The sequence below is a fragment of the Cibotium barometz genome, chromosome 13 (assembly GCF_041138505.1).
Source record: "Cibotium barometz isolate CiBa-2024 chromosome 13, ASM4113850v1, whole genome shotgun sequence".
NCBI classification, from domain to species: Eukaryota; Viridiplantae; Streptophyta; class Polypodiopsida; order Cyatheales; family Cibotiaceae; genus Cibotium; species Cibotium barometz.
In genome coordinates this window covers 4,579,990-4,607,501 of record NC_141058.1, presented here as the reverse complement: position 1 = coordinate 4,607,501, position 27,512 = coordinate 4,579,990, and the positions used below count along the sequence as shown (strand labels likewise).

At 46.1% G+C, this 27,512-nt stretch overlaps 1 protein-coding gene across 4 annotated transcripts in view; it reads right to left on the bottom strand.

Annotated features, from left to right (window-relative positions):
- Positions 1 to 27,512, bottom strand: part of LOC147632292 (DUF21 domain-containing protein At4g14240-like) — a 129,753-nt gene that overhangs the window by 64,327 nt on the left and 37,914 nt on the right. For all 4 annotated transcript variants that reach the window (XM_086807103.1, XM_086807101.1, XM_086807102.1 and 1 more), the window contains exon 6: positions 26,741 to 26,827. In XM_086807103.1, the coding sequence (XP_086663229.1) occupies positions 26,741 to 26,827 (87 nt within the window). The remainder of the gene's footprint in view (positions 1 to 26,740; positions 26,828 to 27,512) is intronic.

The following is a 27,512-nucleotide window of genomic DNA, read 5'->3' as shown; positions in this document are numbered from 1 at the left end:
AGGTACTGACGGTTTGCTGCGTATCATGCGTGCCATCATGAGGGCCTGTGGTCTCTCTATCTGTGTCCACCAATGGGTAGCAAGGCCTGGCGCCCATACTGCTGCTCCATACATCAATGCCGGTGTGACTAATGTGTCAAATAGCCACCCCTTCGTCCGGGGCTCCTGAAAATGCGCCTGGTGGCACTGTCTCTCTAGCCTAGCCAATGCTGCATATCCCCGTGTCAATCTAGCTCTGGCTGCTGAACCCATGGTAAAGCGTGTGGCTGTTGCAGAGAAGGTAACCCCTAGGTACACGTATGATGTCACCACCTCCACCTGGCATCCTGCGAGAGTGAATGTCAGCTGACTCCTGCCCTGTCTCGATGTATGAAAGACCATAACCTTGGTTTTCCCAAGGTTCACAGTAAGACCCCTCTGTGTGCAAAAATCATGGAGGGCATGTAGATGCTGCTGTAGACCACCAGGGGACTCAGACACTAATACAATATCATCAGCATAGAGCATAATATGTACGGAGGTACCTGCTAAATCAACTCCATCTCCGCCTCCCCGTGTAATGAAGTCAGCCACCTCATCAATGTATAACCCAAATAGCGTGGGGGAAAGTGGGCATCCTTGCTTCACACCAATGGTGCTAGCAATAGTCTCGGACATACCTCCTGGACATCTGACTCGCCCAAAAACCTGCTCATATAATGCATAGATGCCCCATGTCATATCTGCTGGTATGCCAAGAGACTGCAGGCGCTGAAAGAGCCTCTCTCGTGGTACTGTGTCAAATGCCTTGCGGAAATCCACAAAGCAGCAATAGAGCTTTCTCTTCCTCACTCTGGCCTGATCAATCATACATCTCAAAGTGAATACATGGTCAGTGGTAGAGAAAGCTCTCCTGAAGCCTGCCTGCCCTGATGAGCGTAAACCTGCTCGCTCTGCATATAAGCTAAGCTCCTGCTCCAGCACTGCACCATAGAGTTTGGCCAGCACGTGGCCAACCATAACCGTCCTGTAGTTGCTCGGATCGAGCATATCCCCTGTTTTGTGAATCGGCACAATGGTATGCATCGTCCACTCCGCAGGCAAACCCTCTGCTAGTGCCCTGTTAAACAGGTGTGCAAGAAAAGGAGCTAAAGAATCTACTGCATATATAAGATGCTCACCTTGCAGGCCCATATGGTCGGCGGCCCGTCCATGCTGTAGGCGGCGGATAGCTTCCTGTACCATCGAGTGGGTAAAGAAGCTAGCTGTGGTAGGTCGAGGCTCCTGTGGCTGAGGTATAGGTGGCTGCTGTGGGGCATGGTATAGATCCTCTGCATATGTGTGCCATGTCTGTGGGTCTGCAATAGGTGTCGGGGTCCGAGGCTCTCTGAAGTGCCGCCATGAGACAGGGCTATCTCTACTCATGAAGAAATGAAAGATCTCTAGCTCCTGTATCTCTGCGAAGGCCCGCCTTTTGCGGCGAGTAAGTCTCCTCATCTCTCTCCTCGCCTCCTGCTCTGTGATGGCTCCCAAGGCTCTCTGTATGCGGAGTCGTGAGTATAGGGCTCTGCACTCGTCATCATACCATCTGTTCTGGGGCATAGTCCCAGGTCTCGCAGGCTCTCCTGAATGTACACGATGTGGGAAGCTCTGTAATGCAGCCGTGTGTAGGAGTGATGCGAGCTGGGTTGTAATGGTATCCATAGATGCCAGGGGATCCATGAGTAGGAGCCCATCCTCTACTCTGCCAGTGTATATGTCTGCCATGTCATGTGTGAAGTAGATGGTAGTGTATGGCGTCGGTATGTGGGGGGCTGGTGATACTGGTGATCCGGCTAGTGAAAATGCCAAGTATGTATGATCTGCCCCAATAGGACGAGGTGGAATGGAGAATGAGGTGACAAGCTGTGATGCCTCCAAAGACCCCATAATGTAGTCTACCACCGTGCCTCCGGTCCGTGTATGACCCCCATGTGGGAAGCATGTCAGCCCTCCTGATCCCGGCCACTGTAGCATCCCATTATAAATAACGAGACGATGCCTGGCTCCCAACTCTAGTAAGTGGTCCCCATAATGTCCTCTGTCTGGTCCAGTGTCCTCTGATGCCCGACTAGCCCCTATCTCCTCTGGATCCACAGGGTGGAGGATCTCCATGTCATCATAGTCATACACCTCACACTGTCTGCTCTGTGTGTGGGCATTGAAGTCGCCCGTAAGAAATACTTCCCCTAGTGTAGAATAATGCATAATCTCCTCTGACAGACAAGTGTATGGCGAGGCTCCTATCTCCTCCTCCTGTGGCATGTCCTCTGTAATGACATAGGAGGATCCTGATGGAGAAAAGTAACATAGAGCTATGTATATAACCCTGTCCTGTGAGAGCTGTAAGCTGATCCACATGTATCTGGCCTCTGGATCCTGTGCTACCACTCTCAGTCTCCCCTGTAGCTCCCTGAGAGAGAGAGAGAGAGATGAAATGAAAGGGTGTGTGGGAAAAGGGAAGACGAACAGCGAAGAGAGAGAAAGGTCAAAGGGACGCAGAGAGAGAAAGATGCAGGCGAACAGCGTGGGAAAGGAGAGAGAGAGAGAGAGAGAGAGAGAGAGAGAGAGAGAGAGAGAGAGAGAGAGAGAGAGAGAGAGAGAGAGATGAAATGAAAGGGTGGGTGGGAAAAGGGAAGGCGAACAGCGAAGAGAGAGAAAGGTCAAAGGGACGCAGAGAGAGAAAGATGCAGGCGAACAGCGTGGGAAAGGGGAGAGGGAGAGAGAGAGAGAGAGAGAGAGAGAGAGAGAGAGAGAGAGAGATGAAATGAAAGGGTGGGTGGGAAAAGGGAAGGCGAACAGCGAAGGGAGAGAAAGGTCAAAGGGACGCAGAGAGAGAAAGATGCAGGCGAACAGCGTGGGAAAGGAGAGAGAGAGAGAGAGAGAGAGAGAGAGAGAGAGAGAGAGATGAAATGAAAGGGTAGGTGGGAAAAGGGAAGGCGAACAACGAAGAGAGAGAAAGGTCAAAGGGACGCAGAGAGAGAAAGATGCAGGCGAACAGTGTGGGAAAGGCGAACAGCGGAGAGAGAGAGAGAGAGAGAGAGAGAGAGAGAGAGAGAGAGAGATGCAGGCGAACAGCGTGGGAAAGGCGAACAGCGGAGAGAGAGAGAGAGAGAGAGAGAGAGAGAGAAATGAAATGAAAGGGTGGGTGGGAAAAGGGAAGGCGAACAGCGAAGAGAGAGAAAGGTCAAAGGGACGCAGAGAGAGAAAGATGCAGGCGAACAGCGTGGAAAAGGCGAACAGCGGAGAGAGAGAGAGAGAGAGAGAGAGAGAGAGAGAGAGAGAGAGAGAGAAATGAAATGAAATGATATATTAACGTCTTCAAAAGGCCAAAATGACCTATGAGACCAAAAAGGTTACAACAATTGGTGGATCTGATACAATGTCTGTGTAAGAAAAGCTAAAAACAACTAACTGAAACTATATAACTGTGAGGAAAAGTACGGTACTAGGAGCTCCTAATGGATAACATCTGGGAGGAAAACTCTAGCAACAAAGGTAAGCATCATACACATCACTATCCAAAGAGAGAGAGAGAGAGAGAGAGAGAGAGAGAGAGAGAGAGTACTCTAGTGCATGTTCCTCATCTATGCATGTGTGTGGGAGAGTGAGAGGAAGATTGCCTTGCATCGTGGTGTGAGCGACTCCGTGGTGACAACGTGGAGGTGGAGATTGGAGGAGTGGAGCTTCCAAAAGCGAGCTTGGAGAGCCTCAAGAGACGTGAGCTTGAAGCATTGGTAAGTACTCAACGATAGTTGTTGTCTAGGTGCGGTAGATCAAGTCTAACAAACCTCCTTGAGACAATGAGTAAGAGTCCCCCCTTAACAACAACATAGGGTAGTGTACTCTCCTCTACAACTCGTCAAGTTAGAACAACATAAGTCTTGACTCAACCACATACATGACATAATCTAAAAAGCATACTCCTCATCTACATCTTTTATACTGAGACTAGAACAAAGATTTGTTTCTTCTTGTTGGTTGACTTCTTCAACCACATGTGCCTTTGCTTGCTTTTGATCTTTTTGGTAGCACTTTGAGTATGGATGATTCGTCTTTCCACAATACTCACAAGGATGTTTGGAGAAACAATCTAATAAGATGATTTGTACGACCACAAATAGTACACTTCTTCTTTGCTGATGTCGTAGTAACAGTATATGCATAAGGATCTATCACATCCTTTGTAATCTTCTTGTCTTCTTCCTACAAAGAATTTATGATACTTTCCAAAGAAGGGACTGGCTCCTTCTCTTTAAGTACCGTCACAATTTGTCTAAAGCTTGAAGGTAAGCTTTTAAGCAGGATAGCAATAGCATCTTCTTCAGGAATAGGAGATTTAACATAAACCAACTGTGTCATTAAGCTCTTCAACCTGTTAATCAAAGCTGCTAAATTTTCATTACTCTCCATGGTTAGATCAAAGAGTTGCATCTTCAAACTAATCTTGGAATGCTTTGCCTTTGCACCAAAAGTACGTTCTAATAATTCCCAAGCTTCCATAGCTGACTCAACATCATCAATATAATGAATAAAATCATCTTCTAAAGCAGTAATGATAATACCAAGTGCTTGTTCATCTTTTGCTTGAAGTGCAACCGTTGTAGCTCTTGTAACTGCAACAGAAATACCTGCTTCATCTTCAGTAAGTGGCTTGACCGTACTCCACAGATTTTTCTTCATGAGGTAGCCCTTCACCTTGATTTGCCAGGTATGGAACCCAGTTCCGTTGAATTTGTCGGAAAATTTGGAACTCATGATGATGAAATATGATGATTAATGTTGAAAACTTGCTCACATAGATGATTTAAGCCCAAATAGTAAAAATATCATCAATATAAATCAAAATTGGTATCACCATGTTGGAGGAGCAAAAATTGCAGAAAAGGGGCGACTGGAAATTAGCTCCGTACAGCAGCTACAGTTCACCAAATAGCACAAGATTTGATATGAGGAATCTTCACTTGATGGACTTACATCACCTCAAAGGATTTGTCTCAATTCGAAGCGAAGACGGCGAATTGCTGCGCTGAACAAGAAACGGGCTGCGCTGATGGCGATGAGAAATTCGTTGTGTTGCGTTGAAATTAGGCGATGAGCTTCGAGTTGTAGCATGCGTGGGACCAAGGCAACAAGGCTATGTCAAAATATTAGGGTTTCATCCACTCAGGTGCACACATGGAATCAAACTACAGCAAGTGGTTCAAACAGCAAAAAACTGGCTATGGTGATTAAGAAATTGATTAGGGTTTTTGCTAATAAACTAAGCCTAATTGAGTCAATACAGCAAGTGGTTCAAACAACAAAAAACTGGCTATGGTGATTAAGAAATTGATTAGGGTTTTTGCTAATAAACTAAGCCTAATTGAGTCAAGCTCTGATACCAAATGTTGAATATGATAACTAAGCTATGAAGATTGATCAAAACATACTCAAGGTGGATCAAAGATTGTACAAGACATCATGAATATGAGGGACAAAAATTGGTATATGCAGAAAATTGATATGAGATTAACACAAGAAGACTCTAATTGTGATTAGACATGAACCAAACTTACATAATCACTTGATCACGACTTGTACCTTATTTAGAGACTCCTCTACCCTATTTTTAGTTGCATGAGTTGCATGAACAACATGCACCAACCATTTGTAGGCTTTACACACCAACCACTGACCACTAGCCTATCAACCACACATTAATTTGGACTAAGGAGTTGGGATTACATTTATCCAACAGAGACATAGGCAGTCTCTCAGCAATACTATCTACAACTGTCAAACTGCCATTGGGACCATTACTATGCAACACGCTGGCATTGTGGACAGATGTCATGGACTCAGTAGAAGAAAGAATGAACCCAATGTCTGCTACAAAGGAGAGCCAGTCACCTCTGGTAGAGAAAAACCTAGTGCCTGAGGAAGGGGGAAGCACCCAATTGGTTGACAATTATTTTGATGAGTTTGGGTGCGATATAATTCAAGATGGATCCGAGGAAGATACCATTGACATCGGATCCACCCAATCAAAGGAAGAAGACAACCAAGTGCCGAAACCGGATGAGCAAGCAAAAGCGAGACCAGCAACCCCAAGGGTGTTGGAGAACATCCAAATGCTGAAGAGCAAATAAGGAAGCTTGAGGAAGCTAAGGACCTTGTTGAGGAGTGTCAACGCAACCTCGAAGCCAAATTAAGGACTAACAAGGCCAGAGATACAATGTACCCACAAAATGAGCTATTAAAAGAAGGAAGTTGGATACGCCTACTCCAATTCTAGAGGGGTCTGAGGAAGGAACTCATAGTGACTTGATGTCAAGAATGTTTAAGGAGAATAATCAAGAATTGCCGATCCATTCATTCCCTAGGAACAAACACGTGGAAGGATCCCTCACTTGCCAGAGAACCTAGAGACATAGGAAGTCTCTCAGCAATATTGTCTACAACTGTCAAAATGTCGTTGGGACCATTGCTACGCGACATGCCGGCATTGTAGGCAGATGTCAGGGACTGGGTAGAAGGAATGTCCGCTGCACAGGAGAGCCAGTCACCTTTGGTAGAGAAAAACCTAGTGCTTGAGGAAGGGGGAGCACCAAATTCATCAAAATATCTGTCAACCAATTGGGAAGCTATTATGAGAGTGATGATAAAAACGCAACAATTTAAATCTACCATAATGGATACCAAGTATTTGCCATTCTAGATGGTGGTGCGGGTGTAAGGATTATCACTATGGACCTATCGTACATCGTATAAGGTGGCAACGGGATACACTCCCTTTCATCTAGCTTATGACATTGATGTGTTAATGCCTATGGAGTTCTTAGTTCCAAGCCTGCGTATTGCGGTACAAGAAAAGCTTACGGAAAACGCGTTAGCCAAAAGGGTGATTGACTTGGAAAAATTTGATGAAGCCCGGCTAATTTCATCACATGGGCTTATGGTCGAGAAATTGCGGAGAAAACATTGGTTTGATCATAACCTAAAACACAAAGCACTGGAAACGGGGGACCTTGTCCTCATGTATGGTGTTGGAAGCACCAAGAAAAAGAAATTGAAATACAGAGGGTTCGGACCTTTTAGAGTGTCCAAAATCACCCCTCAAGGGCCGGTCCGAATTGAAACCATCAATGAGGTAGAAATGGAGGATTACATCAATCGAAGTAAGCTCAAAAAATATTATGGACCCCTGACCCAGGAAATTCTTCAACAAGAACATATTCTAAAACACAAGAAAGAGCTAGTCAACGAAAAAGTCAAGCAAGCTCAAGAGAAAGCCAAGGCAAAGGAAGCCAAAGCAAAATAGAGACTCCAAGGGAGAACGCTACATGTAAACATGGCTTCACTCACCTTACTTGAAGAGGATGACCTGGATATTGATCTAGCACGCCTCAGTGTAAATGTCTCTACAAAGGGTAGGGTAGTCACACAAAGAGCATTGCATTGATTGATATGGGATAAAGTCATAACTTGATTTCCTATGAAACATGGGTAGCTCTAAACAAACCCCACCTAGAAGCAACTAGCATACAGGTTCGTAGTGTGCATTTATCAGTTACGCAAACAATGGGATTTTTGAATGTTAACATCTCCATCAAAGATAATCCCTTGGTTGGAAAGGTAGTTGTTATGCCTGCAGGAACCATGGAAGAGAAGATGATTCTTGGAAGATCCTGGATTTATGCTAGCAATTGTCACATCCAATGGGAAAAACAAGCAGTATAATTGGCAACAATGACACCATCACCATCCCATTATGGAATCCCTTGAATAAAGGAAAGCAAGCAATTACATGCGACATAAAGCCGCCAATGCCAAGAAAAACAAAAGAATCAACAGATCAAGCCTCCACCTCAACCCGGCATCGCCATTCAAGAGGACCATAGAAAAGGCAGCAAATGTATCCAGTCAAACAACAGTGGATTCCTAAATCAAAGCTTCCAGCCCAAGGATACTATAATAGTAACAAAACCTCGTGGGAATTAGAGCAATGACACAAAGATAAATTCAACAGCCAAAGGATCAAACCAGGGAGAGGAAGCCGCATCCCAAGAATGCCCAAACACCAATTGGCATTCAAGAAAGGTGGGTAAGAAAAAACTTACTGATAGCACAGGGCTACTATCAAGGAAATGTAGCAGTATAGGTACCAAAAACCATCACAAGATCCAATGCGGCATTTACCTCCAAAGAAACAGAGGAGCGCCATAGGCACAAGTAGAATCAGGTCCCAAATAGATCAAGTGTCAAGGCAGCAACAAAATTGTTCTGGAAGAAAAAAACAAATCAACCAAGTAAACAAAGGAGTACGACACCTCCACTGTCACCCACCAAACAAATCAAGCTGAGCCATGTTGTGGACCAGGGTAATGTAAATGTGCACCCACATGTACATGAAACAAAACAGGTTCACCAGGATTCAATAGATGTACTCCCCCACTGGATGGAAGGAAAAATCAGAAGTTCTCACTCAGAACTACAGCGGCTACAACAACACATACCCACCAGCTCCCAAGTATAAACTTGATTCCCGTGGCAATAAAAGGAAGGGTGACAGAGAGTACCCAGCTCCAAGAAATAACTCCAAATGGGTATAAGGTAAAGGGTAATGCATTTCATGCCGTGAAACATGTTCATACGTTTCACGTGTACAATTCTACTCTTCTAAATGCATATCGTGTGGCCTTGGAATATTTGATCATATAGGACTCCATAAAGTATCAACATTTGCATGCATAAGGAAACGTAGCTATTTCACATCGTGAACCACTTAAAGTTGTTTCGCGCCATGAAACACTTCAAACTATTTCATGTCGTGAACTGCTTCATGATAGTTCACGCCGTGAAACGGTAAAAAACCTTTCGCGAATCATGTGCAGATACGTGGCATGCCCAATAAAGATGGTCGCCTGCCGACGGCTAGAACATAAATACCACGTCTTTTCTCTTTCGTGCATTTTCATCTTCATCATTTTTCGAGTCATCTTCTTTGCCACTGCTCGTTTGCAATCATCGTTGCAATCATCGTGTGCTCTCCATTCTCCAAGCTTTTTGTCTACTTCTAACATGTGAAATAGCATTCTCCTATTTCACGATAACAGAACCTCATCTGCACTTTCACGCAACACAAACTGATGTTCAACATCCACCTCCTACTGGTAAATAGCTCACGCAATAGAGAAAATCACTAACACTCCTTACAAATTTTAAACTGTGAAGGATACCCTACTAGTTCACGAGACTGCTATTTCACGGGTTAACCTTTCATGGTTTAACCTTTCACGCGTTAACCTTTCCCGTTTTAACCTTCCACGGGTTAACCTTACACAGTTTAACACGTGAACTACAATCTGCTATTTCATGGCACCACATCACTCCAGTATTGTTCTTGCTCACTTTACTAACACTCTTCTCATCATACATAACTGATCAACTCACCACTCACATAGGAGCTCCTACCAGTCAACAATGATTTGATGCTCTATTGCTAATGTTATGGATGGCATCCTCAGAAAACTCCGACCCGGAGGACAAGCTATCCTTAAAGACACAAAAGAGATCCTAAAGGAAATAACCAAAGAAGCCAAGCAAGGTAACAAGCCAAGGAAACCCAAGAAGATGAGAGGCAGGCTCCAATAAGTGGAAGTAGAGACCAAGCTCCTGGAAGAGGAGGTGGCCAAAGACATAGCTTCATATCAAGCAACGCTGGCAAAACACCAAACACTCATGCAGGTAACCACAACCCTTGACCCCCAATTGGGAATTAAAAGCATAAGCTTCACAGAGAAATTGTCCTCGGAATCTGTGGTTCTAGAGTCAATACTCCCAACACCACCTTCTAGCCCCGCCACCTTGGTTTTCAAAAACCTTTCCCCTCTACATGACCCAATACTCTCAGATCTGCCATCCTCAAGTGAAACAGGTGCACCCCAAGAAAAGGGAGAACAGTAATTGCCACAAGAAATTGTAACACAAGAGGACAAAGAAGCCTCCTCACAACATCCAGAAGCTGCTCGGGAAGAACAAGTACCAAAGGTTGACAAGCACAAAAGGACTGAAGAAGGTCCCAGCCCAAGTAAGAGACGAAGACTGGACTCCGAAAACATCCAAAGCGCAAGATACTTCTTCGATTATATGGAGATGCCCACGGATGCAGATACCCTCCTCGAGAAAAGCATGAAAGGATTGGATATGCTGCTACAGCACCAACTTCCTGACTCAGACGGCTCAGTCTCAACAAGTTCGAATATATGGTCATAGGAACAAGGGTATGACGCTGTCACCTGTTAACCACTCATATGTTGCATGACAGAAACACAGAGTTGTGGAAGCAGATCCAAGAAACAACGGACCAAGTACAAGGTCTCAAAGATCAATTAGCAGCAGCCGACACCACACACAAAGAAGTCATCATTAAAAGCTTAAAGGAAGCTGAAGAACAGGAAGCAAGGATGCAAACCATTGAGGAGCACAATCGGCTATTAAGCAAGACCATAGTCAAAACTACCAAGGAAGGTGGTCCGCTCGACTCGACGGTGAGGACCGCCTAGCTCCCCGAACCCTGACCTGCGTCCCTCCGCCTTTGTGGCTGCTTGCCCCCTCCTTCCTCCGCCTCCCTTCCTTCCTCCATCGCTGCGCCCCTCCGCCTCTGTGCCTACTTCGCCCCCATCCACACTCCGCCTCCTCCATCGCCATTCGACCCTGCCTCTCCCCGCCCTTCTTCGCCCTCTAGTTTGCGCTGTTTCACCTCCCCTCCTCTCCCCGCCTCCCCTCCTTCCTCTGCCTCTTCCCTCTGCGCAGCCCTGTTGTGCTGCCCTTCCCCCGCCGTTCTTCACCTTTGCGTCTAGCCATCTCCCCCTTGCTTCCCTTTCCTTTTTGCTTTTCCCTTTTCCACCCTCCCTTCCTTTCCTCCGCCTCCTTGCCTACCTCTTCCCCTTCGTTCGGATTGCTCCTCATCCGGGTTCAAGTCCGCCTTTTTCTTCGATTAGCATCATGGCTAATCATTCTCCCTCGGCCGAGCGAACCATTGTTTTTTCCGAAGCCGAGCTTGCGGTCCTCTACGCTGAAATAGAGAAAGACTCCAAAACGACCCTCATTGCCAGAATCTTTGGATCTCACCCGTCCCGTCTCTAGGCTCGGGATTGGGTCCTGGCGGCTCTGCCCTCTGATCTCACTCTACACTTTCGAGATGTCAGGTTGCTTGGAAGAGGTTTCTTCCAAGTGGATTTTGATTCTGAGGACGCAGCCTTAGAGGTTTTGAAGGGCAGCCCTTTGCCATTGGGCCCGAGGAAGATATTCTTTCTTCCCTACTCCAGCTATTTTGACCCTGTTGAGGAAGACCGGAACCGTTTCCCGATTACTCTCAGATTCCCAAGTCTTCCTCGTGCATATTGGCCTATGTTAGAGGCCATCGGGTCACCTTTGGGCTGGTTCTTCAAGTGCCCCCACTTCACCACGCCTGGCCGACATCTTCTGCCCAGGTGGTCACTGCCTCGACGGATGTTGTCCCCAGAGTCATGGTTCTTGCCCGTGACATTGAGCTCTTTGAGGACTATGTTTTGCTTTCGGGCCCTTGTGGCCCATTGAAGTGACATATGGAGATTGCAGGTAAACCCGATCAGTGCCGGGTTGGTCACCAACAGGGTCACTTTGCTCGAGATTGTCCTCGGGCTCGAGGTCGCAGGGGGCCTCGTAAGCGTGCTTCTCAGGCGCCACCTCCCTTGGTTCCTTCCCGTCCTTCAGTCCGCCAGGTGTCGCGAGCTGTCTCTCACGCCCGCCCCCTTGCTGCGATTGATGGGAAGGCCTCCTCGGATCATGTACAGATAGATGATGTTTCTAGTCAGAGGGATGTGTCAATTGATGCATCTTTGCAGAGAGATGATATCTGAGATCAGGATGATTTTGTTGAGACCTCTCTACTTGGAGGGGGCGATATGCAAGATGTTTAGCACAGTGGGGATCATGTATTGCAGGATTTTCAGCATGATGCCATTGCCCTGGATGCCCCGCGGGGCGAACAAGTTTCTCGTACATATACAGGTACTCTGCAGGGCCTCGGACAAGGACATGTCAGTGGACTTTGCCCCATGGATTTTCCCGTCCTCCAGCATTACGAGAGGCGTCCTCAGGCTGCCCATCGTCTTCTTAGATCGGGGGTCAAACCCTCTTCTCTTCCATGAGAATCGTCTCATGGAATGTTCAGGGCCTTGGAGGGCATCCCACCCATGGTAGGAAGCGCCTTCTCAAGGACCAGCTTCACCCTGCTGTTACAGGAGGGTCTATGGATGTGCTTTTGTTGCAGGAACACAAATTGGATAGATCTCAATGTGGCAAAATTGGTAAGATGCTTTCTGGCCACACCTTCTGGTCCTCGGCAGTTGGGACTAGAGGGGGTGTTTGTATTTCAATCAATATTGTAAAGAAGCAATACGTTTAGATGACAACATGATGGAAGATGATCATGCTACAAGACGTTCCTCATCTAAACAACGTGAAGCAATGGCAAAAGATAGATTGATCTCGGAATTGTCATTTCCTGAATTCTATGCAGCCTTACTTAAAAACTTTCAATCGACATGTAAGATTCCTCTCTCCAGCTTGTGAGATGTAAGGATATAAGAATCTCCCCTTCAGTCTCTTGTAATCATTCCCCCTTTCAGAAGTGGAAAAAGATCTTGTTTGACCATGTTTTGGTCTAGAGAGAGAAAATATTCTAGAGAGAGGTAATATAGTTTTGAAATATTTTTAGATAAATATTTTCTTCTAGACAATAGGAAATGATCCCCTGAAACAGAATTTCAATCTGAATTCCTAAGTTGCATTAGATGTGGACGGTGGGTGAACCAAGGAGTCCCCTAGTTCAAAGTCCTAAGCTTTATTAAATTCTTTTGAATTTAAAAATGTGATACCCTTATTTATTAAGGTTGGAGAATAAAAATAAAAGAAAAATAGAAAAATTAAGAAATATCTACAAGAAAATATTAAAGAAAGGCTCACATGAGGTAAAGGTTCCTTAATTATGAATTTTCAGATATTTTAGGAGACTTTTTGGAGGTTTGTGACACCTCCATTATACCTCATGTTATTGGGCACGGTGTTATCATCCCTTCTAGAGCGCAATGGATCTGGATCTTGATCATGCATGAGGGTCAGAAATTGGGGATCTTGAATATCTATGCACCTAACGTGAGAGGTGAAAGCGTGGCCTTTTGGGACACCATTACAAATGTCATTCCCAAGGTTGATCATTGGATAGTGGGAGGAGATTTTAATAAGGTTGAGCAACCTTCTAACAACAAGGTAGACGCGAAGGAGGTTTACACCCTTCGGAGCGAACCTCATGGGAGAGGTTCACGCTTTCCTTTTTTGGCAGGGATTGCTGGACTGAGGATGACTTCCAGAGAAGGCCAAATTCCTTATCTTTCTCTTGGCATAACCGGCAGGAGCGGGGATGAGAGCATCTTTGCACGTCTGGACAGGTTTTATGTGGATGATTGGTCCTTGGACAAAGGAGGCACCATTGCTATTATGCCTGGCACCACCAAATCCAATCATTGCCCCGTCGTTTTGTGTCTCAAGGAGCCTGGGGCTCGCTCAGCCTCTCCCCGTGTCCATATCCCTGACTCTCTTTATCTTGATGTTGACATTTCCCTTGAGATCAGAGAGATATGGAGATCTTGTGACGGTCCTGATCCTCGTCATAATATTGCACTAGCTCTTGAGAGGACCAGCCATCATTATCATAGCACTGCCTTGTCTAAGAAGAAGGAGGCTCTAGACAAGGAGACAGCTATTAGGCGTAGGATTGCTGCTCTTCAGAGGGATCATGAAAAGCATCCACATGCGACTTGGATTACAGACCTCTTGACCACAGTTAGAGTAGAGCTGTAGTTAGCCATGCACAGGAGGGCTGAGTTCGCCTTTCATGCGAACGAGGCCTTTTGGACTCAGATGGGTGGCAGATGCAACAAAGAGTTTTTTTCAGCACACAAGTCTTCCCATAGCAAGGATTCTGTGAGGTACTTGCAAGACTCACAGGGTGAGGTTCAGATTGAGCCTGATAAGGTGAGGGGTAGAACTTTATCGGTCTTTGTTGACTATAGAGGTGCCCTCTCCTCAGAGAGATGGGGCACGGCAGAAAGTTACAAGCTCAAGGAAGCACTTGCTGCCTCGGAACATAAAGTGGTTAACCTCCAAGCAAAAAGAGAACAGCTAAACAAGGCACATGCAGAGAGGCTGACAAACCTCAATGAGGTTATCAGTGCCAAGACACAAGAAATGGATCAGATGCTGGTCAACCACCAAGTTCCAACAGGTACTTGAACATATCAACCAACAGCTCACCAGCAAACCTTGGCATAGGACTGAGTAAACAAAGTCGAGGAGGCTCACGCTCATGCCACCACCTCTAGGATAGCTCACGAGGAAGCTGACAGAAGATATGCAGAACTAGCAGCAGCTAGGTAAGTACGTGAGGCAACCATCTCTACGATCCTCAATGAGAAGCATATCAGGATCCAAGAATTAGAGCGAAGGCTGGCACTCCAGCAACGGTCTCAAAGGGAGAACCAATCCGATGAGATACGTCAACTCATCGAGTGTGCTTCGGAGATAGGCTCCTTTCGGGTGACTCCTCAGGCCCCTCAAACACTAACTTTGTTTTTATCTACACTAACCCTCTCTCTTCTTCAATATGAAATAAATCTAACAGAAGACCTCAGCTTAGGAGATCTCACCCTCATACATCAAAATATGGAAAGGGATGCAAACCCAACACTGGTAATGGGGATATTAAGAGGTGATATCATTCTTACTAACCTAGCTGACATATTCTTTTTAATTTACACCCCATAGTGCTCAACCTCCGTAGTTGGTGTCGGGTGTTACAACAGTCTATCATTCTGGATGATAGTGTCGACAAACTCAACCTGTTCATGCCAAAGGACATGCCATCCACACCACCCAACTACGAGGTTGTTGCTAGGAGCTACTAGTGGATTATTAGCCATGAGTGGGTTGAAGTTTATGACACACATCAATATCTAAATCTTTCTAAATCAACCTTGTATCATCCCCTAGGTGTCATAAAACTCTATAAAAAGATAATTAACGTTAGTAAGCATGGCCTCCACATGTTTATGTATCATTTTGATCATGAACATATTGCATATCCCACTATAGCTCTAGAAAAATTCTCAGAAAAATTCTCCGACCTTCATGACTTTATGAAGACTGTGAAACCCCCTCAAGCCCCACCCAGTTTAGGGGAAGATCAAGAAGATACCCCAAGATCCTCAACATCCGTAACTTACTCCGTGGTTACTTCTCTTTCGAGTAAACTCCTAAATCCCTTTCCTAGTGTCTCTCCTACTAACAAAACTCAGGAAGATTGTATATTCTCACGTTTCTCTTTAATCCCTGTTGAATTCCCCCTAACCCTCTCGGCCCTGAGGAGTTCCTGGCAACTAATCTATCTCCACCACGACAGCTCAATGAGGTACGTAATCTACCTCCTTGTGATGATTTACAAGATTTTACTAATGAAAATGTCATTGAATCTTTATCAATTGCAGAATACAAGAGCCTCATCCAAGCAGGAAATCCCCTCCTAAAGCCCAAATTGATGTTCAAAGTTCTAATGCAAATTACACCCTTTGAGCCAACAAGAAGAATCTTGCCAGAGGCCTACTCAACTATGGAATCCAGGAGACAACCATATGTGCCATATCCTCTACGCGTCCCAATGCCCGCCTTAGCGGAGCTGCTACCAATGGGAGATGAATACACTTTGTGGGAAAATGTGGCGAAGCACACCCAACTGGCAAACCCACACTTGGCAAACCTGTTGGAAACCCGCATCATCACATTTATGATCAGTTATTGTTTCCGCAAGTGGCGTAAGCAGCATCCAGTACATACACGGGGTGGATACATAACAATAGTTACAGATGATACCAACCCCCGCCTAGTGGACTTTGGAACTAGTGGACTTTGGAATACAGCCTGATTGGAGAAAGGAGTATCTCACAGTGCCAGAGTACAGCCTTCAGTACTAGTGCTCCCCGCCGCCAAAACAAAGAGTAGATCCTCTATATATGCCAATCAGAAGACAGCTCACTCCTTTAAAGTTCCACCATGCAAAGCAACGGGATTCCCATGTTTGCTATAACTTCCCTCAATTCTCGCCATCAACATTTCAGGATATTACCAGTCAAAGAAATCAAATACTAGGTCCCGACATATTGCCGTCAGATTTTTGAAGTTGATCCTAGTTCTTATTGATCAACCAAAGGAAAGGTATGATGGATATAAGGCAGAGCAGTTATGCTTTGACATGAACAGAGGCCCGAATGAAAGCGGAATGATGCTTTCCGGAAAACCCTAAAAAAGCTTCAATCACACCGCAACTTCTATAGACATGAGTTCGGCGACGAGGTCTTTCAACCTAGGTTAAGGTTCTGAGGACAGAACCTACATCAGGTAGGGGGGTGTGTTAATCCCATTTTAGATTAACAAAGATACTCCTTCGTTTGAGGACATTAATAAGTGTTATGTAACGGCACTATAAAGGTTGTACATTATGAGATACTAGCTAGCCAAGGCTTTAGTTAGTTTTGGGCGCCTAAGTATTAATAAGGGCCAACTGTATAAAAGGCATTTTCTCATAATGAAAACACACAATCTCCCTTTGTGCTATGAGAGCTCTTGCTTTGTCGTGTGTGTGTGTGTGTGTGTGTGTGTGTGTGAGAGAGAGAGAGAGTGTGTACTCTAGTGCATGTTCCTCTTCTATGCATGTGTGTGGGAGAGTGATAGGAAGATTGCCTTGCATTGTGGTGTGAGCGACTCCGTGGTGATAGCGTGGAGGTAGAGGAGTGGAGCTTCCAAAAGAGAGCTTGGAGAGCCTCAAGGGACGTGAGCTCGAAGCATTGGTAAGTACTCAACGATAGTTGTTGTCTATTGCTTCTTCTAACTATGGATGTGTGCAGTTCTCTCTTGTGAGGTGCGGCGCCAAAAATGTGAGTTGCACAATTTTATCAGATATGCCTTTTTCTGACAGTTGTTTCAAGGCACTAGTTTCCCTTTGACCACATGTTATAGCTAGTTGTTTTTCAGTTTATGCTTTTCATTTTCTACTTGAGACATTTCGTTTCCTTGAGTTTTGGATGTATTGGTACTTCTGTCTCATAGGCCACTTTGGCCTCTTGTAGACGTTAATATATCTTTCTTTCTTTCTCACAAGACAAAGCAAGATCTCTCATAGCACAAAGAGGGATTGTGTGTTTCCATTATGCCTTTTACACAATTGGCCCTTATTCATACTTGGGCGCCCAAAACTTACTAAAGCCTTGGCTGGCCAATATCTCATAATGTACAACCTTTATAGTGCCATTACATAACACTTATTAATTTCCTCAAATGGAGGAGCATCTCTGTTAATCCAAAATGGCAGGGTGGACATGATCCTTTAACAAGGCGCTTCCTACTGCACGTGGGAAGCCTCCCTAGACCTTGCACATTTCATAAGATAATCCTCATGGTAAAGAGAGAATTTTATTTTTTTTTCAGAAAGGAGACTTCTATTAAGTATGAAAATTTTTACAAAATGGAGATTTCACACCAAGCAAGGTGGAGATCTCAACCAATCAGGAGCCTTGTGCTGCCAATAGGGTCCCGAATGAGAGGATGTGAAAAAGATACCAATGTCCCACTCTCTCATAAACTGGGCACGCTTCCTCTCCGCAGCCCTCGAAGATCCCTGGATTCTGGCCCAGGTAGCCATAATGGTGTGAATAATATCACTCCAAATCCTGCAAAGACACTGAGAAACAAGAACGGGAGTACCCTCAATGGCCTCAGTGCATCTAGCCTTCCAGATATTCCAGGCTGAGATGCTAGCAATAATCTCCCAAGAACTGTCTAACCTCTATGCTGAAGAGACAAAGTGTGAAAGTGGCAAATCCTGAAGACAACACAGCCGAGCAACTCCTTGCCTAACCATAATGATCAAGCTCCTGTCAGTCCCCTCGAACCTCAGCTGAGGCCCAGACTGTGTCAACCAAATGATAGAACCAAAAGAAATGATAGCATCCCTCTTAATCCTACCAAAGAGGTATGCAATCGCAAACCAAACTCTCTGTGCTTCCTTGCATTCCCATAAACAATGGTAAACTGACTCCGAAGCTCCTGCACATATAGGGCATGCTGGGCAAGCACCAGTAACAGACCTCCACTGATTGGTGGCCAGACCACCATGAAGGGAAACCCATATAAAGGAGGAAATCACGAAGAGAGAATTTTGATTCCGGACCTAAGCAACCGCTTGGTCGGAGTTTGGAGCCGCCTCTCGTAATGTTGTAGAAAGGGATAATCCTTGGAGCAAAGTCCAATGTTAGCATGTTCACTCTATCATGGACTATGCACAATCTCTGCATACGTGCGCAATGCATGGGTGCCCTACGAGACACCGTGACACAAATCCTGTTACATATCTTGCAAGGCCTCATAAGATGGCAACATGTCCTATGCATCCATACCAAGTGCATCCTGCATATTGTCCACCCCAAGCACGGCGGATTCAACATGGTCATTCTGCCCGAATGCAACATCCTTCTATGAGGATGACTCTGCAAACTCATCACTCTGACCACATACATCATCACTATACACTGTCTTTGGGAAGGGCCTCATCTTATGCCCCAACATTCCCATCTAGAGAGACGAGAGCGGCCGTGAGAGACCCACCACTCCTAGCGAACGGCTGCCCGAGGCAGAGCAGTAGGTTGTGTCACTTAGGGAGCGCGTTTGCACCGCCTCCTATGACCCCTAGCCCTAGGGCAATCCCACGCAAAAGTGGCCTACGTGGTGACAAACCAGGCAGTGGTCTGCCTAATGTATCCATACGTTTCAACAGACCATTAGGTCCTGGAAGCAGCACAAAATTCTCAAAGGGCTCACTGTCATGAGCCAGCACCATAACCCCTGGAACAGCATCAACCGAGACACTCCCTGCCTGGGCAGCAGAAGTGAGAAAACCTAGGATGGTGGACACCCGTAGGACCAGCCCAATGGCCAATAAGCATGAGGAAGGCCTGGGATCTGAGAGTGATAGGGTGGCGGTTCCGGTCTTCTTTGTGTTGTCTTGGAGTCATTCTCAATTTCGGTGAAGAGGGTGTCAAGCTTGTCTTGTGAAAAATGGATGGTTCGCCCGATGGAAGGGCGTGACTAGCCATGATGCTAATCGGAAAGAAAGGCCGACATGAAACCTGTTAAACAATATTCCATTCTTGAGCAAGGCATAGGAAGGGGAGCAAGGAGAAGGGAGGTGAAGGGGAGAGCAGGAAGGTGGGAGCAGCTAGCCTGCAAGAGGACAGAGGACAGCGAGAGGGGGCAGCAAAGGTAAGGGGGGGCGCAGCACTCAGGTATGGGGGAGCTCAGTACACAGGAACGAAACTCCATGTTTTTGCGTGAGAATTTTCTTTTTCCTTTCGTAGTCCCTCTCATTTGAGCAGTGCGTCTTCCATTTGGCTTCTAGCAAGTCTGTGTCAGCCTACCTCACTGTGGAGTGTGCACAGTGCCTGAGTAACCCTGTAACAAAGTGAGTGGTTAATGGAATGACTACTGAGTAGTGTGCACTTCTCTATGTCTTGTCATTGTCTACATTATTTGATCACATTGTTGTGACTCCCGAACATATTGTCCAGGGAGAACCATCCACTCCTCAGTGTGCCAGGCAGCCCAACCTGAAGGTACACTAAAATTTAACATGCCCAGTGGGACTCTCGGAAAATTTGGGATCCGTTTTATCTCGTCGCTGTGTACCCTGTGTATGCCCCTGTATGCCCAGTACACATTCCCGTGCTACCCTGGTCAGTCCTATCAGGAGTCCCCTCTCAATGCACTACTTCAGCCATGAGAGGTTCGGTCTTGTACCTCCTAGAAGTCCCCCTCCACCCCTTCCCATGGCTGCTAATCTTGCTGTCAGGTGATTGGTCATAATGCAGGATGTTGAGCCAACCCTCTGGGTCCGTAACCCCTCTCGACGGTGCTGGGCAGGTCAATGTCAAGCTGCCCACATTCAAAGGTTCTGCTATGGAAGACGCCAAAGACCACACTTCCTGGCCATGTGTAGAAGTAGAGGCTTGGAACGCGAAGATGCATACTTGGTGCACTTCACAGGAAACATAGAAGGTTCTGCAGACAAGTGATTCAGCCAGTTTCCCCCAATAGACCATTTCACTGACTGGGTCATTCTGCAGGACACCTTCCTTCGAACTTTCTGACTTGGCAACTATGAGGACCGCCTTTTTTTTTTCTTTTTCTTTTTCTTTTTTTCAGAACGGAGACTTCTATTAAGTATGAAAATGTTTTTACAAAATGGAGATTTCACACCAAGAAAGGTGGAGATCTCAACCAATCAGGAGCCCTGTGCTGCCAATAGGGTCCCGAAAGAGAGGACGTGACAAAGATACCAATGTCCCACTCTCTCATAAACTGGCCGCGCTTCCTCTCCACAACCCTCGAAAATCCCTAAATTTTGGCCCAGGTAGCCATGATGGTGTGAATAATATCACTCCAAATCCTGCAAAGACACTGAGAAACAAGAACGGGAGTACCCTCAATAGCCTCGGTGCATCTAGCCTTCCAGATATTCCACGCTCAGATGCTAGCAATAATCTCCCAAGAACTGTTTAACCTCTCTGCCAGAGGGACAAAGTGTGAAATTCACAAATCCTGAAGACAACACTGCTGAGCAACTCCTTGCATAAGCATAATGGCCAAGCTCCTGTCAGTCCCCTCGAATCTCAGCTGTAACCCAGACTTTGACAACCAAATGATAGAACCAAAAGAAATGATAGCATCCCTCTTAATCCTACCGAAGAGGTGTGCAATCACAGACCAATCCCTCTGTGCTTCCCTGCATTCCCATAAACAATGGTAAACTGACTCCGAAACTGTTGCACATCTAGGGCATGTTGGGCAAGCACCAGTAACAGAACTCCACTGATTGGTGGCCAGACCACCATGAAGGGAAACCCAAATAAAGGAGGAAATGTGTGGCTTCCTATAAGAATGCCACAATCTCTGCTAAAATACCCTCTGAATGTGAGTCGAAATGCCTTAAGATTCCCAATGGGGTCTAAGAGTAGGGACACCCTGAATGTGTCCCAAGATAAGATTTCTGGCATTCCGCACCGTATAACTGAAAAAAGGCATGCTTTTCAAGGGGTTACAAGCATCCTACCACACCCACTCACCGAGGTCCCAATGCAAATGTCTGATAGGGCAGCCACCATCATACAACCAAAGGCTAACACTCTCTCTGATCATCCCTGGGGGGGGGGGGCGCGGGTGTCAACAAAGACGTGCTTCCCTAACCTGCCAACAACTCTGACTGGACGAATCTGGGGGCCCTCAATAAGGTCTTGCAAGTCACATCTCTCCAACTGCCATCCATCCTGTACAGAAAAAAAAACCGGTACATCATCCTCCCTAGGCAAGGGGAGACCCATAACCTGAAGAGGAACACCTGTCCCAGAAAAAACCCCAAACCAAGAATGATGACGGTCTTCCAAGAAAGATCCAGTAATCCAGTGGATGGGAATGGCTACACCAATTTGTGCAATCCTCCGGCTAGAGCCTCTCAAATGTTGCGTGCAATCCAATCTCTGCACCTTGGTAAGGCTCTGAAATCTCTTCCAAGCCAACACTGTGGGGCATGGGATCTCCCAGCTAGCCTAGAGAATATGCATAGCTGCCCCAAGAGGCCTACCAGGCACATCTAAGATCAAATCATTTCACAGAATGGGCTGCCTATTAGCTTCCTCCACTGAACGCGGGGGGATGTGTACCAAAAAACTCCTCAGGCAGTCCCAGGCACGTAGGAGGGACCTAACCAGGGGGGATGAAGGGGAGCGGTGAACTGCATCTCAAAAAATAAAGCATGAGCTGAGAGTCCAGTCACCTCCGCAAACAAGGACACACTTCGTGATCTGCGGCATGAAAAAGTCCTTCCACGGCTTAGTGCCTGGAAGAAAGCCCCTAACAACAAGCTTATAGAGCAAAGCCTTACATTGCACCTCAGGGTCAATGATATTCAATCCCCCTTCCTGCTTAGGCCTGATAATGGTTTCCCAAGCAACTCTGGCCCTGGTGTGTGCATTTCCATCAAGCCCTGACCAAAGAAAGTTCTGAATAAGGCGACGAAACTGGCCAATGCAGCCCTTATGAAAAATCCAGCACGAAGCGAGAAACCAAGTCGTGGGTAGCAAGACCACCAAAGCTCTAGAGACCAAGTCGAGCTTCCTCCTACTCCAGTGATGAAGTTTGCTTTTAATGCTTAAGAGCACTGGAGCAAACTATTGTGCAGGGGAGATGTCAACGCCCACCTGACAACCAAGGTATCTAGCAGAGCATCCTCTCTCAATCCAAGTAAAACCAACATCTGTACCCTAATCTGCAAGAGGAGAATCACTGATCCAAAAACCAACTCACTTATGCCAATTGATAATAGCTCCCACTGCCAAACAAAAGGCCTCCAAGGCTGGCTAGAAAGCACATAAACAAGCATGTGAAGCCTCAAGGAACAACGCAATATCATCTGCTAACTCAGAGTCCAATAACTCTTCCTCCGTACATAAAGGCAGCCTGAGACCCACAACACTAGGGGCAGCCCGAAGAAACCTGCTCATAGCCTCAGCTACAATGAGGTACAGTAAAGGGGCGAGGGGATAGCCCTGCCTCACTAAACGGGAAATCTGAAAACGCTCACCACGTCCCCCACAGGCTAAAACAGTGCTATGAGCCTCCCTGTATAGGCAAGACACACCTCTGATCCAGTTTTGGGAAAACCCCATGTGTGCCATAGTGCCCCCTCCAAAAAATCCCAATCCACTCTGTCATAAGCTTTTTCAAAATCAAGCAAAAGAATCGCAAGAGGCTGCTGACTAGCCTTTGCCCACTCGACAACTTCCCAAAAAGAAAAGATGTTATCAAATATACTCCTTCCTTGGAGGAACCCATTCTGGGTATCATGGATAGTCCTTTGGAGAATCGGCTGCAACCTTATACTCAAGGCTTTAGCTAAGATTTTATATGCAGATCCAAGGAGGGTGATGGGCCTCCATTGCTTGATGTCAGTCTTGTCCCCACTCTTGGGGGAAAAGGTGAATCAGCCCCTCCGTGAAGTATGGAGGCATCATACCCGACACCCACATTTCCTGAAGGGCAACAGTGATAGCATCTCCAATATTATCCCAAAAAAGAATAAAGAAGGCGGGAGAAAGACCATCATCCCCGGGGCATGAACCACTGGAAAGAGCATGCAGTGCGTGAAGGAATTCATCCTTCAAGAAAGGGGCATCCACGAAAGAACACATAGCATCTGTAATGAGCCTGGGTATGCACTCCCAAACTTTCTGCCATGCCACATCTCTCTGAGGGGAGGGCACCTCTGCATTCAACAAAGACCGATAAAATTCTGAAGCAATATCCCTCATCTTATCAGGCTCAATCTGAATCTCACCCTGTGAATCCTGCAAGTACCTCACAGAGTCCCTGCTATGGGAAGGTCGGTGTGCTGAAAAAAACTCTTTGTTGCATCTGCCACCCATCTGATTCCAAAAGGCCTTGTTCGCATGAAAGGCGAACTCAGCCCTCCCTGTCCATGGCCAACTGCAGCTCTGCTCTAATTGTGGTCAAGAGGTCTGTAATCCAAGTCGCATTAGGATGCTTTTCATGTTCCCTCTGAAGAGCAGCAATCCTACGCCTAATAGCTCTCTCCTTGTCCAGAGCCTCCTGCTTCTTAGACAAGGCAATGCTATGATAATGATGGCTGGTCCTCTCAAGAGCTAGCGCAATATTATGACGAGGATCAGGACCGTCACAAGATCTCCATATCTCTCGGATCTCAACGGAAATGTCAGCATCTAGATAAAGAGAATCAGGGATACAGATACGGGGAGAGGCCCCTCCCTGAGACACAAAACGACGGGGCAATGATCGGATTTGGTGGTGCTAGGCATAATAGCAATGGTGCCTCCTCTATCCAAGGACTAATCATCCACATAAAACCTGTCCAGACGTGCAAAGATGCTCTCATCCCCGCTCCTGCGGCGGTTATGCCAAGAGAAAGATAAGGAATTTGGCCTTCTCTGGAAGTCATCCTCAGTCCAGCAATCCCTCCCAAAAAAGGAAAGCGTGAACCTCTCCCATGAGGCTCGCTCCAAAGGGTGTAAACTCCCTTCGCGTCCACTCTTCTTGTCAACCATATTAAAATCTCCTCCCACTATCCAATGATCAACCTTGGGAATGACATTTGTAATGGTGTCCCAAAAGGCCACCCTTTCACCTCTCACGTTAGGTGCACAGATATTCAAGATTCCCAATTTCTAACCCTCATGCATGATCAATATCCACTGCACTCTAGCACGGATGATAACACCGTGCCCAATAACATGAGGTATAATAGATGCTGCCACTTAGATACAAACACCCCCTCTAGTCCCAATTGCCGAGGACCAGAAGGTGTGGCCAGAAAGCATCTTACCAGTTTTGCCACAGTGAGATCTATCCAATTTGTGTTCCTGCAACAAAAGCACATCCATAGACCCTCCTGTAAAACAGCAAGGTGAAGCTGGTCCTTCAGAAGGCGCTTTGCCAGAATCTGGTCCTTCAGAAGGCGCCTTATGAGATCCAAAGATTCTGGCAATGAGGGTCGTTTTTGAAGCTGGTCGTTTTTTTTCAGAAAGAGACTTCTATTAAGTATGAAAAAGGCATACAACAATCACGGCTATAAGCCGCAATAGAATTTAGAATCACCCCAATATGTAAGGTGATTTCAACTACTGAGGAACATCATGATGCCATGAGAGACCTATGGGACTAGAGGAAAAGAAAATGCCATGGTCCCACTCCCGCATCAATATAATGCGCTTTGCCTGCGTGGAACAAGAGGACACCTGAATACGAGCCCAAATAGCCAGGAAAGTATGGATGATATCACCCCATATAGTAGTAATGCACTGAGACCCAAAGATCTAGACACTCAATAGCCTTCGTGCATATAGCTCTCCGGATTTGCTATGCTGTAATACTGGAAACAATCTCCCAAGTGGTGTCAATCCTCTGTCTGGGAGATGTATAATCAGAGTGAGGGACATCCTACAATAAACCATGCTGGGCAACACCTCTACGAATGAAAATAGCAGAGTCTGTACCACTCCCCTCGTAAAAAAGCTGCGGACCGAGCCAAGCAACTGCCCCCCAAGTCACATGCATGGCACGGCCACTCAATTTGCCCGTAAGTTGGGCTATAGAACCCCAAATCTGCTATGCAGTGCTGCATCCCCATAAACAATGATGTACAATCTCAGACCCTGCCGCATATCTGAGGCAGGTAAGTGTTACACTGAAAACCGATCTCCACTGATTGGTGGGAAGACCACCATGTAAAAATAACCAAAATACGTGAGAGATCTGACTCCTTCTATATGAATGCCAAAGCCTATGAGGACCGCCTTCTCTCCAGGATCTGGGGAAACTCCGACGACTTCCTGGAGAGAACGTGTCAGAGCTGATGGCACGGACAATGTTGGTGGCCCGCTTACCTGTCTACCCCGGTGATTACATGGTTCACCAATGGGTGATGCAGGCCTTGCCCTGATCCACTCAGGCAAAGATCGGGAAGAGCAAGCTGACCACCACTTCCTGGCAGGATCTGGCATCCCAACTTGAAAACACATGTTAAATGTTTGAGAGTGAGAGAAGCTGCACACACTTCACCACCACTGCAGATGATCTAGTAGCCCAGTTGAAGAGGGAGTTGGAAGCTCTAAAGCTGCACCAAAAGTCCCAAAATGAGAAGAGTACCCTCACCCAACTGAAGCAGATTGAAGAACTGAAGACCCAGCAAGAAGCCAAGAGAGGATTGTGGTGCACCCTTCCTCCTTGCTCGGGCACACCACTCATGAGTGCCCTAGACGGCAGTACTACACATTTTGTGAGAAAGCTGGGGATGAAGATCAGGACTGCTATTATCTGAAGCGATTCCACCCACTCCACCAATAGCAGTTCCCGGTCCCTTCTCCGACAACTCCTCCTAACCATTATACTACCACTGCTCCCCCAGCCACACCAACCTACCAGGCTGTCATTCTCCCCTGCCTGACCACCAACCCCTCAGACATCCTACCTTCCCCCACTTCCTCACCCACCAGCACCTGCCACCATGGCAGCTTCTCCCACAATCACCCGTCCAACTCATCCTCCCCCACCTCACAATCGCCCCATTCTGTGTTACCAGTGTTGAGAGTAAGGGCATTACCAAATCCCCAGTGCCCTCTTTCCAAAGGAACACCACCATGTCAGCATTTCCTGGAATCCAATATCATCATGCCTGGGATTATCCTAAACAAGGGGCATCCACCTATACTGACTTCACATTCCAAACAACACTGGCCACCCATTTGGTCTCAGTGAGAATTCCAGAGTGCGCCACTAGTGCTCCGCAACCCTCTCCTACCCGCACTCAACGTTCTTGTGTGTGCATGTGAGTGTGCATCTAAGGGGTTGGGTGCTTGTGCCGCTTTGAATGCGTGTGCACAGGCTGCCTGTTCTCAATATTTGTAATGTCTCCTGTGGAATCAGTGTTTGTGTTGATTCATGTGCAAGTATATGTTTGACTACGTCCACTGTGAAAATATATAGCACTCAATTAAACCTACAGTACCTCTTTTCCATGGATCGATACCAAGGCCTTCAGCTGAGGCCTCCTGAATATCCCAGCGTTATTGTGCCCAAGAAGGAGATCCAACAGCTGAAACATAAATAGCACAAAAGAACTGAGAAAGGATAAACTCTAAATAAACAAATATAATACCAAGGAGACAAAAGAGAGTAAATAGAAAGGTAACAATATTTACAGTGTGCACAACAAACTGAACACATATTTGGGTACTCCCTGTTTTTCCCATGGCATGATTAAGGGTCAAAGATAGGTGCAGCAGATCACATATGCAGAGATCCCTGGACTTGGGCATTTAATCAAGGTAGAACACATACACTGATTCACACAATGACCATATTTAGTTTTCATCAAACCTAGTCCTTCACACATACTAGATGCTATGTTTTGCACACTAGCAATGTCCTTTCAAAATTATAAGGTTTTACCATAATCTTTCTTTCAAGACACCTCAATATAACAAATGAGGTTTTAAAATTATTTATTTATTTTTTGGTGTGGTTTGCCTGGTCTTGAACTTAAATCCTATGTTATAAGTCAACAATGTCCTTTCAAAAGCATTAGGTTTTACCATAACCTTTCTTTCAAGCCACCTCAAACCTACTTCATCACATATAACAAATGAGGTTTTATAATTATTTAATTTATTTAAAAAAATGGGTGTGATTTGCCTGGTCTGGAGCTTAAATCCTATGTTATAAGTCAATCAGAAGTTCGGAATCACAGGAAAGGGAATCAAATATGGAAATAAAAATAC